Source organism: Drosophila erecta, unplaced genomic scaffold (genome assembly GCF_003286155.1).
Source record: "Drosophila erecta strain 14021-0224.00,06,07 unplaced genomic scaffold, DereRS2 tig00000055-arrow-pilon, whole genome shotgun sequence".
Classification (NCBI taxonomy): Eukaryota; Metazoa; Arthropoda; class Insecta; order Diptera; family Drosophilidae; genus Drosophila; species Drosophila erecta.
In genome coordinates, this window is record NW_020825200.1 from 8,895,941 (window position 1) to 8,908,096 (window position 12,156).

The 12,156-nt window shown below is 47.4% G+C and overlaps 5 protein-coding genes across 6 annotated transcripts; 2 read left to right on the plus strand and 3 right to left on the minus strand.

The window, feature by feature from the left end:
* The first annotated feature begins 39 nt into the window (after nucleotides 1-39).
* On the plus strand, nucleotides 40-1,822 carry LOC6543241. Its single transcript, XM_001969114.3, has 9 exons — nucleotides 40-225; nucleotides 277-369; nucleotides 423-532; nucleotides 591-685; nucleotides 748-876; nucleotides 940-1,091; nucleotides 1,148-1,292; nucleotides 1,355-1,605; nucleotides 1,663-1,822. Exons 1-9 carry the CDS (start codon nucleotides 160-162, stop codon nucleotides 1,780-1,782), a joined length of 1,161 nt encoding a protein of 386 aa, XP_001969150.2. The 5' UTR covers nucleotides 40-159; the 3' UTR covers nucleotides 1,783-1,822.
* A 63-nt stretch (nucleotides 1,823-1,885) lies between these two features.
* On the minus strand, nucleotides 1,886-2,549 carry LOC6542828. Its single transcript, XM_001969115.3, has 2 exons — nucleotides 2,408-2,549; nucleotides 1,886-2,347 (listed from the first exon to the last, which is right to left on the minus strand). Exons 1-2 carry the CDS (start codon nucleotides 2,513-2,515, stop codon nucleotides 1,952-1,954), a joined length of 504 nt encoding a protein of 167 aa, XP_001969151.1. The 5' UTR covers nucleotides 2,516-2,549; the 3' UTR covers nucleotides 1,886-1,951.
* A 438-nt stretch (nucleotides 2,550-2,987) lies between these two features.
* LOC6541350 (late embryogenesis abundant protein ECP63) lies at nucleotides 2,988-11,756 on the plus strand. Of its 2 annotated transcripts, none has more exons than XM_001969116.3 (3): nucleotides 2,988-3,245; nucleotides 10,222-10,404; nucleotides 10,855-11,756. In XM_001969116.3, the coding sequence occupies exons 1-3, from the start codon at nucleotides 3,227-3,229 to the stop codon at nucleotides 11,343-11,345; spliced, it is 693 nt and encodes a 230-aa protein (XP_001969152.1). In that variant the 5' UTR covers nucleotides 2,988-3,226; the 3' UTR covers nucleotides 11,346-11,756. The 2 variants fall into 2 exon arrangements, with proteins under 2 accessions (XP_001969152.1, XP_015015404.1); XM_015159918.2 differs by lacking the exon at nucleotides 2,988-3,245 and adding an exon at nucleotides 10,090-10,159.
* Nucleotides 4,463-5,697, minus strand: LOC6541802. Its single transcript, XM_001969117.3, has 2 exons — nucleotides 5,496-5,697; nucleotides 4,463-5,389 (listed from the first exon to the last, which is right to left on the minus strand). The coding sequence occupies exons 1-2, from the start codon at nucleotides 5,646-5,648 to the stop codon at nucleotides 4,562-4,564; spliced, it is 981 nt and encodes a 326-aa protein (XP_001969153.1). The 5' UTR covers nucleotides 5,649-5,697; the 3' UTR covers nucleotides 4,463-4,561.
* On the minus strand, nucleotides 6,394-7,557 carry LOC6542995. Its single transcript, XM_001969118.3, has 2 exons — nucleotides 7,377-7,557; nucleotides 6,394-7,287 (listed from the first exon to the last, which is right to left on the minus strand). Exons 1-2 carry the CDS (start codon nucleotides 7,512-7,514, stop codon nucleotides 6,460-6,462), a joined length of 966 nt encoding a protein of 321 aa, XP_001969154.3. The 5' UTR covers nucleotides 7,515-7,557; the 3' UTR covers nucleotides 6,394-6,459.
* Nucleotides 11,757-12,156: the final 400 nt, after the last annotated feature.

A 12,156-nucleotide genomic window follows, 5' to 3' on the forward strand; every position in this document is an offset into this window, starting at 1 on the left:
ATTTTGAGCTCCCCAAGAAATCGATAGGCGTGCCATAAATGATCGATTTCTCTCACAGCGATGTGGTATTTTTGGCTGCAAAAGCTGAGGCAACACTGCGCGCGGGTCAGCAAAAATAATAGAGGTTCATTTTGAATGTTTTTATATTAAACGCGCAAAATGGAAGATCCGCGGGAAAGGAGAACATTTACCAATATCAGCAATAGTTTTGGCTTTGTTTGCAGGGTACGTAACTACACATTAAATGGATTCATTTAATCGCAGTCCTATACGTAGATCATAGAAAAGCAATGCGGAATACAGCAACTCGGATCTCTTGAAAAATACGAATTTGTGGAGCTCCTGAAGATTCTGAATGGCACAGAAAAGGTGAGTGGATTCCAAGAGAGTCAATAGTTACTAATAACACCGTTTATGTGCAGTTTCTGGCCTCGAAGTTCTTCTGCCAACTGCCAGCGAATGTGGGCAGTTTTCGAGTGCTTCGCCAGCTCCAGGAACTCAGAATCCTGACGGCCACACAATACATCTTTAGGTGGGTTAGAAACTACTAGATGAGCGGCACCCCCATTTATCCTCAACTGAATTCACAGCAAGGAGCACTCCGATCAACTGCAGGTGGACTTGATCATATTCCTGGAATCCGAGTTCGAACTCCTCGCAAATGTCTTCATTTCAGCGGCTTGTGGTTGTTTTTCTGTCTTTTGACCGTGACTGTTTTCCCTTTTTAAATGATTTATACACCCTCAGATGCCGACTCTGCGATGATGCTTACCCTAATACTGACAACCGCTTTGGGGAATCTCTATACCGGCCTTGTTGGTAATCCCAAAATCTGCAATTTGGGATATGTTGAGTTCTTGAGCAAAACCCTGCCAGGTATTTTCTTTTTTTTTTACTTACTGCATTGCTTTAAATGTAACTAAACTAGAACCCCTTTAGATGAAGCGCTAAATGTTTGTATGAACATGCATTTAAGCACTCTATTGGACCTTCACCGATCGGAAAATGTGGACGAGGCATTCGCCAGCTTCAGCGCCTGGATAAATGAGGGCGTCGATGAACTAACCTTTGTAAAGCACCTTTGCGATAAGGTTATATGTTCATAAAACGGACTACGTATCTTGTCTTAACTGAATCTCAATTGCAGCTGTTTGTTGGCCATCACCAGGCAGCCCTTCAATACCTATTCAAACAGTCAAACACGGACAACTTTAACCAGTGGAAGTTCTACCTGATACTGGTGCAATCCATCGCAAGTGCAGCCGATCCTGAAACCACCACATACATTAAAAGTATATATTGCATCCTGTAGTCTAAAGTCTGAAGCCTAGGCAACGTTTCCCGTTCCTTGCAGAGTATCTGAAAAACAGACTTCTGCAAACTGCATCCACGGCTTGCATTGGATCCTTGCTCCATTTGCTGCTGACTGCCAGAGCTGCATCTGCCTCAACCATGAATGTGCAGATTAATCTGGACAACTATGCGAAGTGGTACAAGCAGAACATTGGTGAAATGACGTACATATTGGGCACGGAAAAGTTTCAGACAATCCTGAGGCTCTTGGAGGAGTCTTTAACCTACGAAAAGGAGTTGCAATACCTAGAGGTGATATAGAATATAAACAATTTAATGGAACTATACTTATTGATTACTTTCCCCCAGATTCATGTGTCAATCGCCATTTCACCTGGTGGTCGTCTGGTTCAGGCCTACAAAACTAAGTGCAGGGCTCATGCAGCTCAACTTAAATCGGCAGCAAAGCGAAAGGCTTCCACAGACTAAATGCAAGGTGATATTATTATTAATTCTCAGGAAGGTCCGAATTATCTTTGATTCTTCACCGAATATCTTTGATTTAAAACCGCACTGAGCACTAAGCTGCAACTTATTAAAATAATGTAAGCTCTCTGTGCAAACACAATTTATTTATTTGCCTGCAGTAAACTATAAGTTAGTAGGCCACAATATCTCTTTGCTCTTCGGTTATAACACACTTGGACTGTTCATGTTTAAAGGTAACTCCGTCGCATTCTTCAGTTTTAGTGCAGATAAATCTTCTGCGATCGTCACAGTTTGCTGACTCAAATTTGAAAAAGTCGTACTGTTCTTTAACAAAAACGCATCCTTCATTGTTCACTAGCTTCGAATTGTGTGGGGCGTACTCAATGGACTTGTTGTTTGAAACGTATCTGAAGTTGGGCTTCTCATATGCATTTAGTCCAAACCAGTACTCATGTTCGTCGGGCCCAATTTTACTTTTCATCTGGATCAGGGTAATTTCGGTGTCCAGATTGGCCAAGCACATGTGGAGCTTTTTGCAGATGGCCAGGGCATGAAACCAAGTAGCCTATGGTGTTGCAGTTTTCAGTGGCTGCTAAGCCTGAGGACTTTAGTTAAGTGTACTTACTGTTTTCTCACTGACATACAGGCATATACCCTTGCCATTTGCCTCATCAGTACGCAAAAGCAGCAGCAAAATGGGAAGACAGCAAAGTATCCGTGGTACCTGACTCATTGTGTTCGGTTTGGTGTATTCAGTAGTACTGAGGAATATCGAAGGTGGCTTATTCGGTATAGATCACTAATGTTATTATACCATGGCGCAATCAAATAAGGTCAGAAGTAAATTCCTTTTCTTTATTATTTTACTTACCTATGCATATGTATGTACCACATGACGGAATGAATTGCAAATCTACGAATTATTTAGTTCGATTCGCCACTAATTAATTAATTAGCACAATTTTTTGTTACAAAGTTACAACAGTTTTTTTTTGAAAAGTTTCGAGTACTGAAAATGTGTGATAAATAGATCGTTTGAAACAAGCGCACTCCGACTATCGGTTTTCGAAATAGGGCGCCATCTAGCCACCAAGTGTCTAACCACATTTGGTCGGTGTGGCAGCGCTGGCCGAACAGGTTCCACACCCAAAGGCAGAACAACAACGTTTCCAAACTCAAACACACGGAATAGAAAAAGATACAACAAAAGCAGCGGGTTCTGTGAGTTCAGGTCTCGGCGGCTGCTTTCGCCTCGACTTTATACGTTTCTGTGCTCTCGACGCAGTCGGACGTTTAAAAATAAACGCGCTCCACCAAAAAAACCAAATCCGCTGGCCACAAATAAATCTGAAGAAATTCGAATTCCATCCGATCAAACGCAGAACGCAGAACCCGAAAGTCAGTTCTTCGACTCTAACGGCCGAGAAAATCCGAAAGTTTCAGAATGTTCAGCTCGATTTCAGGTAAAAACAAAGCCAAGCCAGCCGACGTTGGTGTGAAAGTTTCGAAATTAGAAATCTTAGGTCTAAGCATACGTATACCTACCTATGTATCTCAGATACATTCAGCTACTCGGATGATATATGTGCAGTGAGTGGGTTAATCGCGGTTGGCATACGACCGCAGAGGAGGAGGGCCGTCCCTGGACTCCAGTTCCAGTTACATCATCACCAGAGCGGCCGGGAGTCGGGCAGTTGGAGCTGCTGGCCCACCCGGGACTGGGATCAGCGGACGGGTGGGGTTGGCCAAACCGGGCGTGTTCGATCCGATACGGGTCGCAGTAGCAAAAACCTAATTATCCGCTACCGCGGCTCTGGTGATGGTGACGACGACGTGGATGATACGTAAGCCAATTATGGCGCAGTTATATGTAGCTCCAAATGGACTACGAGTTGCCGTTCTCGCTGGCACATCCCACACCCAAAATGATGATACGTATATAATTATAGCTGCCCAGATACACACTACACCACACGTATCTGAGGCATACATATATGTGTATACTTTGTATCTTCGAGTGGTTATGCTGCTGTTGTTTCCTTGGGGCTCTGGCACACTTATGTGCTTGGAAGTGGGTGCAAAAGCCCAGAGTTCCATCGACCATCATCCAGCTCCGCCTCCGATCTCTGAAATCCTCCGGCCATAGATGCCACTTGAGCACCGCATGGTCAAGCATTGGCACTTGAGATAGGCATTTTTTCTATCAAACGACTGTATGTAAATTCTATTCATACTTATTAATATTATCTGTTCCCACTCAATGCCAAACAGATGCATCGAAATGTAAGTAACCCCAAATGCTGAACTTTCCACTCAATTGCCTTGATAATGTTACTCAGTCCTAGACATTCCGCGCCGACTGCGTAGTTCAACATTTAGTAGCTGCAAATTTTCATATTCAGCACTTTGATCTTCTATGTTTAGCATGCATTGGAACTATCAGCCATTCCATTAGAAATTATGCGAAGCCAGTTTGGGTATGGCGTTTTTTGTACTCTAAGTTTTTGATTTCTGCTTAAAAAATTGAAATTAAGAACTCACTGGGGAGACGTTTCTTAAGAACGACTGTATATTGTTATAGTTTTTATTACAGGAACAAGCCATTTTTGTTTTAAATCATTTTCATGATTGGCCTTGGGCTATTATTTGTAATGACTCCAACGGATTGAAACCCAAGGGATCTTCATATTGTTAAAACTCAAATTTATTTGCTGCATGCTCAAACATTCCTCGATTCGCTAGATGTCCATTGGTCCGCCCGGTTGGTGGGTCAGTGCGTTCAGGCCGCCGGCGCAGGTGTTGCTCCGCCTTCGGGTGCAGGAGTGGCGGCCTCGGCGGCTGGAGCTCCTTCCGCTGGTGCAGCTGCCGCCGGCGTGGCGCCTTCCGCAGCCGCCGCATTCGGAGCGGGCGTGGCTGCTCCAGTGGCTTCGGCCGCCGCGGGTGCACCCGTGCCTCCGCCTGGCGGCACCGTTTGGCCCTCCGCGGCATTGGTTGCCCCGGCGTTTCCCATGCCGTTCTCGAACACCGGCTCCGTGGTGCCACCACCAGCACCTGCAGTCGTCTCGCCCTCCGGGTTTTTCTCCTCCGAGACCCCGATTTCCGTTGAATTCGAATTGTCAGCTGGCCGTGAATCGCTCTCCACACTTTGCTCTTTGATCCCCTCCTCATTTTTCTCCTTCTTGCCCGCATCGTGGTGGAAGTGGTGCAAGTGCTCGTGGCTGTGCTTCTGACCCTCCCCGGTGTCCTCCGTGGGAACAGCGCACTTGAGCTGGTTCTGCTGGCAGATGAAGTACTTCTTCTCCTGGCAGTTCACGTCCAGGACGACGGTCTTGTTGGGCCGCACTCTGATCTCCAGGCAGTCGTCCAGGTTGGAGCGTTGCGTCGGCTCCACTATGGGGGATTCGCCCATGTAGCGCACCAGTTTCCCGCTGCTGATGTACTTGAAGCGGCCCTCCGACTGCAGATCATTGCCGCCGAACCAGATGTCGTCGAAGCCCACCTGCGACGTTATGTAGTGGACCACCGCATTGAAGTCCTCCACCGTGGACACGTCGGCCAGGTTGAGGCCCTTGCGCAGGCAGTTGTTCTGGGCGCCGAACCAGTTGATCTGCCAATATATTTGAAGCGATTTTGGGAAGCGTTATTTTGGGACTCTGTGGGAGGGCTTATTCGTATCTATGACAACTTGATTGGTACCGCAATGGCTCTCCCACCTTCTTGGTGCCCATGTAGAAGCACTTTCCGTTTAGCTCCCTGAGATACGGCTTATCACAAGGACCCTTGTCCTTGGCTTTCTTGCTCTGCCTCTTGCCGCAGCCCGAATGGACCGCCATCAAGGTGAGAATCACGACTGGTAGGATCCTCATGGCTGCCAGCAAAACTGAGCCACCTGTCCAGCCAAACTGTAAGCATGCGTGCCGCCCCCTGTTCTATATATACCCTTTCGTGGGCGTGGCATCTGCATTACCGAGGAGTGACCAATTGCCATTAGGGCCACGAGTGGGTTCGCACAGCATTCTTATCGGCTGATGGAGTCCATCAAATTGATTAATATCAATTAGTCACGTTGATGCCCAAGTGCTGTTGCTGCTGTCGCTGGATTCCCAATCACCATCAGTATCGAAACTATGCTGGCACTCGTCCGACTTCCAAGTCGGATGAAGAAGTTCACGGATTCACTGACATCTTGGAAGGGTTCAATAATTGAAGCAATGTATTGCAATTAAAGTTGTTTTGGGACTCAATTACTATCCGATTAAGTGGGCAATCGGACCCCCGACTTCAAGTTCTTCCTCATCATTCGGATGAGCCGTAATATTACAACGATTCTATGACTGTTATATAGTATCTGCATCCCTGAAATACTCAATAAATGTAGTATTCGAATACTTAGATATTTAATGAAATGCGCTGTACTAAAACGAACTAAAACTGATACCATCTTCGAAAAACCTAGCACATACAATTTTCGCACATTCCCCTTGATTTATTTGAAAGATGGAACCTTTTTTCGATTTCAATTTATTTAACTTTTTTTTAACTATCCGTAATTTTCCTGATGTACCCAAGCCGAGCTGCCTGAATATGAATACATGAAAATTGCTGGTAATATTTTATTTAATTCATTTATTTTCAATCGATAATAGTTGTGGCATTCAGCTGGGCAAGTTGGGGAGATCAGGCTGCTGGCGGTGCCGGAGTCTCGGCTGCTGCGGCGGCGGGGGCTTCTGCTCCTGGTGCGGGTGCGGGTGTGGCTCCTGCTTCGGCGGCAGGAGTGGCTGCTCCTTCGGCAGCTGGAGCTGCGCCGGCGGGGGCGGCTCCTTCTGCGGCTGGAGAAGCTGCTCCTTCGGCTGCAGCGGCAGGGGCAGGAGTTGCCCCCGGCGCAGCAGTTCCGTCAGCGGGCTTTGAGCCTTCCGCTCCCGGAGTCACCAAGACGCCATTCTGATCCGGTTGATTGTCAGCCGGCACGTCGGGCGCCACGGCTGCATCCTCCGAGTCCGGCTCCGGGTGCTCCACTGAGCCACTGGCGATGGGGTCCTGGCGGTCGTGGTTCTCGTCCTCCTCCTCCACCTCGCCGTCGCCACTTTCGCCAATGTCGTGGTGGAAGTGATGCAAGTGCTCGTGACTGTGGTGCTTCGGCTTCTTGCCGTCGCCCGAGTCCTGGCAATAGCGTTCCGAGCAGATGAAGTACTGCCGCTCGTGACAGTTGTCCGCCGACACCATGTTGATCTCGGAGCGAATCCGCACCTCCAGGCAGTCGTCGCACTCGGAGTGCTCCAGGGGCAGTACATTGCTGTAGTTGCTGTAGTAGCGCACCAGCCGTCCGTTGCTGATGTACTGGAAGCGCCCCTCGTGGTACAGATCGTTGCCCCCGAACCAGAAGTCCTCCGTGTTGCCGAGGCCACTCAGGAACCCAATGGCTCCATCGAAGTCCCGCTGGTTGCTCAGGTCCGCCAGGGTCAGGCCCTTGCGTAGGCAGTTGTTCAGGGCGCCGAACCAGTTCATCTCAATGGGTTAATAATAGATCGCATTATTTCACAGCTCTACACCATATGAGTCCGCACAATCGCAATGGATCTGTAACCAAATCTCACCTTTTTCACCGAGAAGTAGTAGCACTTGCCGTTGATCCTGCGCAGATAGCGACGCGGGCAGGGAGGTCCTGATCCCAGGAGCTCGCCCCGCGGCAGGATGCTCAGCAGGGCCACGAGTGCAGTCAGGAGATGCTTCATTTTGTTCGCTTCCGCCGGTGCACAGTGAGCCGGCTGAAATCGCCTCCTGTACTTATATCCTCCGCTGGCCAGCAGTGCACCCAATCGATTTGGAGCCCGTCGGAGGTGGAGCGGCATCTTCAGCGGCATGGCCAATTCAATTACAAGTCCATGCCGCCGGAATGCCTACGCCAATGTCGTGGGCTAATTTGGTCACCCGCCAGTGGGTCAGGTTTAGGGTCATTCAATTTAATTGGCTATTAGGTACACTTGAAGAAAACGAGCTGCACAACTTGCAGGGGGCACTGTAATTGCCAGTAATGTTAACCCCCTAAGTTCCCCGATTGCTATCCATCGTCGTAATAATGCGCATTTCGCGTGTATATATCATACAACATATTTTAAAGATGTATTTCGAAAGATATACTACTTATTCAGTGCAGAAGCTGGACTCTGCTAAATATAAGGACTGTATACATGGATCTGAGGTATGGAAAAGGCCTCAGAACCATCGGAATAAATCTATATAGATGAATGTATTTTAGATGAACTTCAAATTAATGCTTTGACCCTGATTTGTGCTACTTTAAGCTGTGGCTGCGAAAGTGAGTTAATTGCCAGCTAAGAAATCGGCGGTAATCTTCCCCACCCAAAACGCTTGGCATTGCGTTCTCCGATTCGATCGACTCCAGTGACTTCATAGTCATTAGCATAACCCGCCCGAAGGGCTAGATGTCTGACCCGGCCTTGTTCTTGCCGAGTATTGATTTACCTGGCAGGGTCGTGACATCAGCCAATGGGTTGTCCGTGGCCAGGACACGAAGCGCCCTTCCCTCTGGCCAGCTCCGCGGTTGCCAGCTGACTCAGACGACCTTCGGTCGGATGACGATTGTGCCGGGGGCCAAAACAATTCGTGGGTCGTGTGAGTTTCCTTCTGCCACGCGCGGCTCGCACATATACAATGCTTTCGTACATTATAACTCGATTGTGCAGTTGTATCTCACATGACATCATCAGCAACAGCAGCAACAACAGCGGTCACAGTAGCTCCATCGATTCATCACGGATTGCGGCGCTTTTTAGGCATCCAGAACCCAGAACTGGTGTGGAACGTGAGTCGGCAGACCCCGAATCGCAGTTACTCATAGATATTCGCTTCGTGCCCATGTGTGCGTCCGTTCCGAGCTGGGTTCTCGTGTAGCCCAGCTACAGGTTTTCCTCCATTCCGGGGCATCTGCGCATTATCTGTGCCGCGAGTGCTGCGACATCGGCGAACACAAAATCAGACATCAGAGAACCAAATCCAAAAGCAAACCAAAACAAAACGACGCCAGAGGCTGTGAGAGTCTGGGCTTATTGTGTTGCCTTCTGGCCATGCTTCTAGCCGGTTTTCAGTATTGACCACAAGCAGCACAGTTCTGAATACAGACCAAGAGCAAAATGCGTCGTATTACGCAAATGCCTTGAATAGGGCGTTGGAATTCGGCGTGTGTAAGCCATTAAAATACGTAGTACGTAGTACGCCAAAGGATTTGGCGCGGAATACTAAGCACTAAGTTGCCTTATGCGTTTGGCCACCTTTTTAGTAACTTGTCATTAAGTTTAACAACGCATAATTGCACGAATGTGTTTTGAGTATCTTTTTAATATTCTACGATTTTAATTACGAACACAGCACAGAGCAAACACATAGTTAGTAGTGCATGATTCCTCTCGACACATACATGTAGTTAGTATGAATTCTAGATTGTTGGCAAGTTCAATACCACAAGCATTCCGCAGCCATTAGCATTTGAAACATTTGAGTTCCTTTGATACACCCTGTTATTTCAACACCTCAGCCATAATCCCGATTCCCAGTAATGGCAGAACAGAAACTATTATTTTCGCACAATTTTCGGCCTCCGCGGAGGCGAAACGAAATTGGATGAAACTGAATTATTTCGAAATGAGCCGAATGGAGAGGGCCATTCAAATTCCCTGGGGAGAGCATCGTATCGGACTTAACACATTCCCGATCACAATCAGAAAGCGTGAATAAACCGCACTAGAAATAGAAACTAAGGCGTTTTCGTTCGGCGGCTACCCATTATGACATCACATACGCCGAATAATTTGAATACTTGCGCCTCGCTTGCCTCATTCCTCCCTCCGCTATTTCCGCCCGTTTCCGCCCGTTTCCGTTTCGCCCAACCGATTCGCACCCGGTTCCGAGTTCGGCGGCACAATGTTTCTATTTGAGTGGGCGCACACGTCACTCCAAGGGAATGCGAGGGGTTTCTATTAAATTGCGAATGTACTCAAGTCTGAGCGGCCAGAGTGCCTTAAATTTGAAGGCTGACGCCATGGGGCTGGCGATCACGATTTCAGCAGCCCCTAGTTGCGCAGTTGCAGTTCCTATTAGTTTCTATTAGTTTCTATTAATACTCGTTGGTAAGTGTCCCCGTCTAATCGATTCGATTAGACATGTAATTAGTTCATGCTCCAGCTGCTTTGTTTATGTTTCGGCAATTACCTGCCTGGAATTTGGAATCTGCAATCTCCGATCCGATCGGCAGCTCATCCCGCTGATTGCAATCAGGCTATAAATTATAATTGGCGCCAGGCCAGAGCTTAGTTAGCATTCAGAGGGCCAGTCAGCATGTTTCCCAGTCGCCAAAACCAAAGTAATCCCACCCAGCCGCCCTAGTCAGGATCCACAATAACGCACTCCTTGTTCAATCCCCAGCCTCGTTGAAGAACTTCGGCGACAAGACCGCCAACCTCTTCAGCAAGAAGAAGGATGAGGCCGAGAAGCTGGCCAACGAGAAGGCCGCCGAGGCCCAGAAGCTAGCCGAGGAGCAGGCCAAGAAGGTGGGCCAGTCTGTCCAGCAGACCAAGGGCGAGGCCGAGCAGCTGGCCGCCAGCACGGGTGAGTAAATAAAGTGGAACGGGAATGCATAATCACAGATGGAGCACCTACAAGATGTTTTAAAATAGCATTTCGTTTTGGAGTTGTCTATAAATCTAGCAAAGAATTCAATGAGATAACTTCCCGAATCAGCTATCAGTTCTTTCTCATTAGCATTATCTAATACGCAAAACTTTTAGGCATTTGAAACACAAGAGAACATAATAGATGTGATTCTTTAGTGATTGGATTGACGTAATACATGTTTTCAAGAAAAAGTTTCGCCTCTTTGATAATAAAAAATGAAATATTTCTATAACTGTGAAAAGAGATTTGCTAGAGATTTATAACTAAAAGGAACAGCTCTACTTTGCAGCACATGCTTTATGCTGTATCCACATCTTTAGGACCACTCTTTCTAGGGTACTTCAAAGACTTTTCCAACTAATATCCCATTTCTATGTGATACAGCCAAGGAAGCAGCCGCTCTGGCCAACGCGGAGGCCCAGAAGGCGGGTCAGGCGATCGACCAGGGTGTGAACCGTGCCGCCGGAGCCGTCAACCAGGGCAAGCAGGCGGTGGACAACACGGTGGCGCAGGCGGCGGCCGTGGCCCAGAACTCCAAGCAGGTGGCGGCCAACGTGGCGGAGGCCTCCCAGCGAGCGGCCGCCAATGCGGTGGACCAGACCAAGAAGGCGGCCAACGATGCCATCAACAAGAGCGTGAAGGCCGCCGAGACCGTGGCGGACCAGAAGCTGAAGCAGGCGGAGGGCGCCATCGATGGGGCACTGAAGCAGACCAGCCAGGCGGTGGACCAGAAGCTGCAGGAGGCCAACCAGTACGTCGACCAGAAGCGCCAGTCCGTCGAGAAGACCGTCCAGGATGCGGCCGGACAGGCCCAGGAGTCCGCCGGACAGCAGGCCAACGCCCTGCTGGGCAAGCTTCATCTGGGCCAGAAGTAAAGGAGTCTCTATTCGCGGGGCCACCTAAAATATCTTGATGTGAAAATGCTTTAGATACAAAAAAAAAAAACAGAAGGGAATTGCTTCAATGTAACGAGTGCCAGTAATGTGATTGCTAAATCCTCAATTGAATATACATATATATACACATATATTTTTGAAATATCGCGCGGGAGGAATATTTTGCAGCCGCTGCTTTTGATGTGAGCATTTCAGCACATCTCTGTCCGTACAAAGTGTAATTAACCCCTTCGTTCTTCTTCGGCCGACTTTTGTTACTTTGAGGCATTTGATATTTTATATGCAGCTGCGCTGAGTATGCTTTTAATATACGTATGTTCTGTTTATGTAGAAATGTATGATTAAGTACCTTTAACTCTTGCACAATACATTGCAAATGTGTTTTTAATATATTGGACTCGAAAGAGATGTGTGGTCTTTGCATTTGGGGGATGCGCTGTAGCAAAGTGTTGCTTATTATTAATGTTTGGAGATACTGATGTAATGTTCATTGTATGAAATTTAAACATTCATTTTAAAATGAGCGCCGAAAGTAATGTACTGAAAACGGTAATCTGGCCACACTGGAGTCTCAAGCGGAAATAGCGCCATCTACATGTGAGATGAGCACACTAAATGGTTTGAAAACAGGGAATCCATGGGTTTTCTGCCCTTTTTCGTTTGAATTAAAAAGAAAATTTCATTATTCCAATAAAAAAACGAATAATAAATTCAATACTTGATATATTTATTAATATTTACATACTCACTTAACTTGGAAATGTTTTCCATGGACTCATTTTGAGGAACT

Bases quoted from the DNA above. Each gene is read 5' to 3' on its own strand.
- LOC6543241 (XM_001969114.3), top strand. From the start codon at position 160: ATGGAAGATCCGCGGGAAAGGAGAACATTTACCAATATCAGCAATAGT. The intron at 686-747 runs GTTGTTTTTCTG...ATACACCCTCAG, and splicing joins CTTCATTTCAGCGGCTTGTG to ATGCCGACTCTGCGATGATG. The intron at 1,092-1,147 runs GTTATATGTTCA...TCTCAATTGCAG, and splicing joins TAAAGCACCTTTGCGATAAG to CTGTTTGTTGGCCATCACCA.
- LOC6542828 (XM_001969115.3), bottom strand. From the start codon at position 2,515: ATGAGTCAGGTACCACGGATACTTTGCTGTCTTCCCATTTTGCTGCTG. The intron at 2,348-2,407 runs GTAAGTACACTT...GCAACACCATAG, and splicing joins TGTATGTCAGTGAGAAAACA to GCTACTTGGTTTCATGCCCT.
- LOC6541802 (XM_001969117.3), bottom strand. From the start codon at position 5,648: ATGAGGATCCTACCAGTCGTGATTCTCACCTTGATGGCGGTCCATTCG. The intron at 5,390-5,495 runs GTGGGAGAGCCA...ATATATTGGCAG, and splicing joins TCTACATGGGCACCAAGAAG to ATCAACTGGTTCGGCGCCCA.
- LOC6542995 (XM_001969118.3), bottom strand. From the start codon at position 7,514: ATGAAGCATCTCCTGACTGCACTCGTGGCCCTGCTGAGCATCCTGCCG. The intron at 7,288-7,376 runs GTGAGATTTGGT...TAACCCATTGAG, and splicing joins ACTACTTCTCGGTGAAAAAG to ATGAACTGGTTCGGCGCCCT.
- LOC6541350 (XM_015159918.2), top strand. From the start codon at position 10,135: ATGTTTCCCAGTCGCCAAAACCAAA. The intron at 10,160-10,221 runs GTAATCCCACCC...TTCAATCCCCAG, and splicing joins TCCCAGTCGCCAAAACCAAA to CCTCGTTGAAGAACTTCGGC. The intron at 10,405-10,854 runs GTGAGTAAATAA...TATGTGATACAG, and splicing joins GCAGCTGGCCGCCAGCACGG to CCAAGGAAGCAGCCGCTCTG.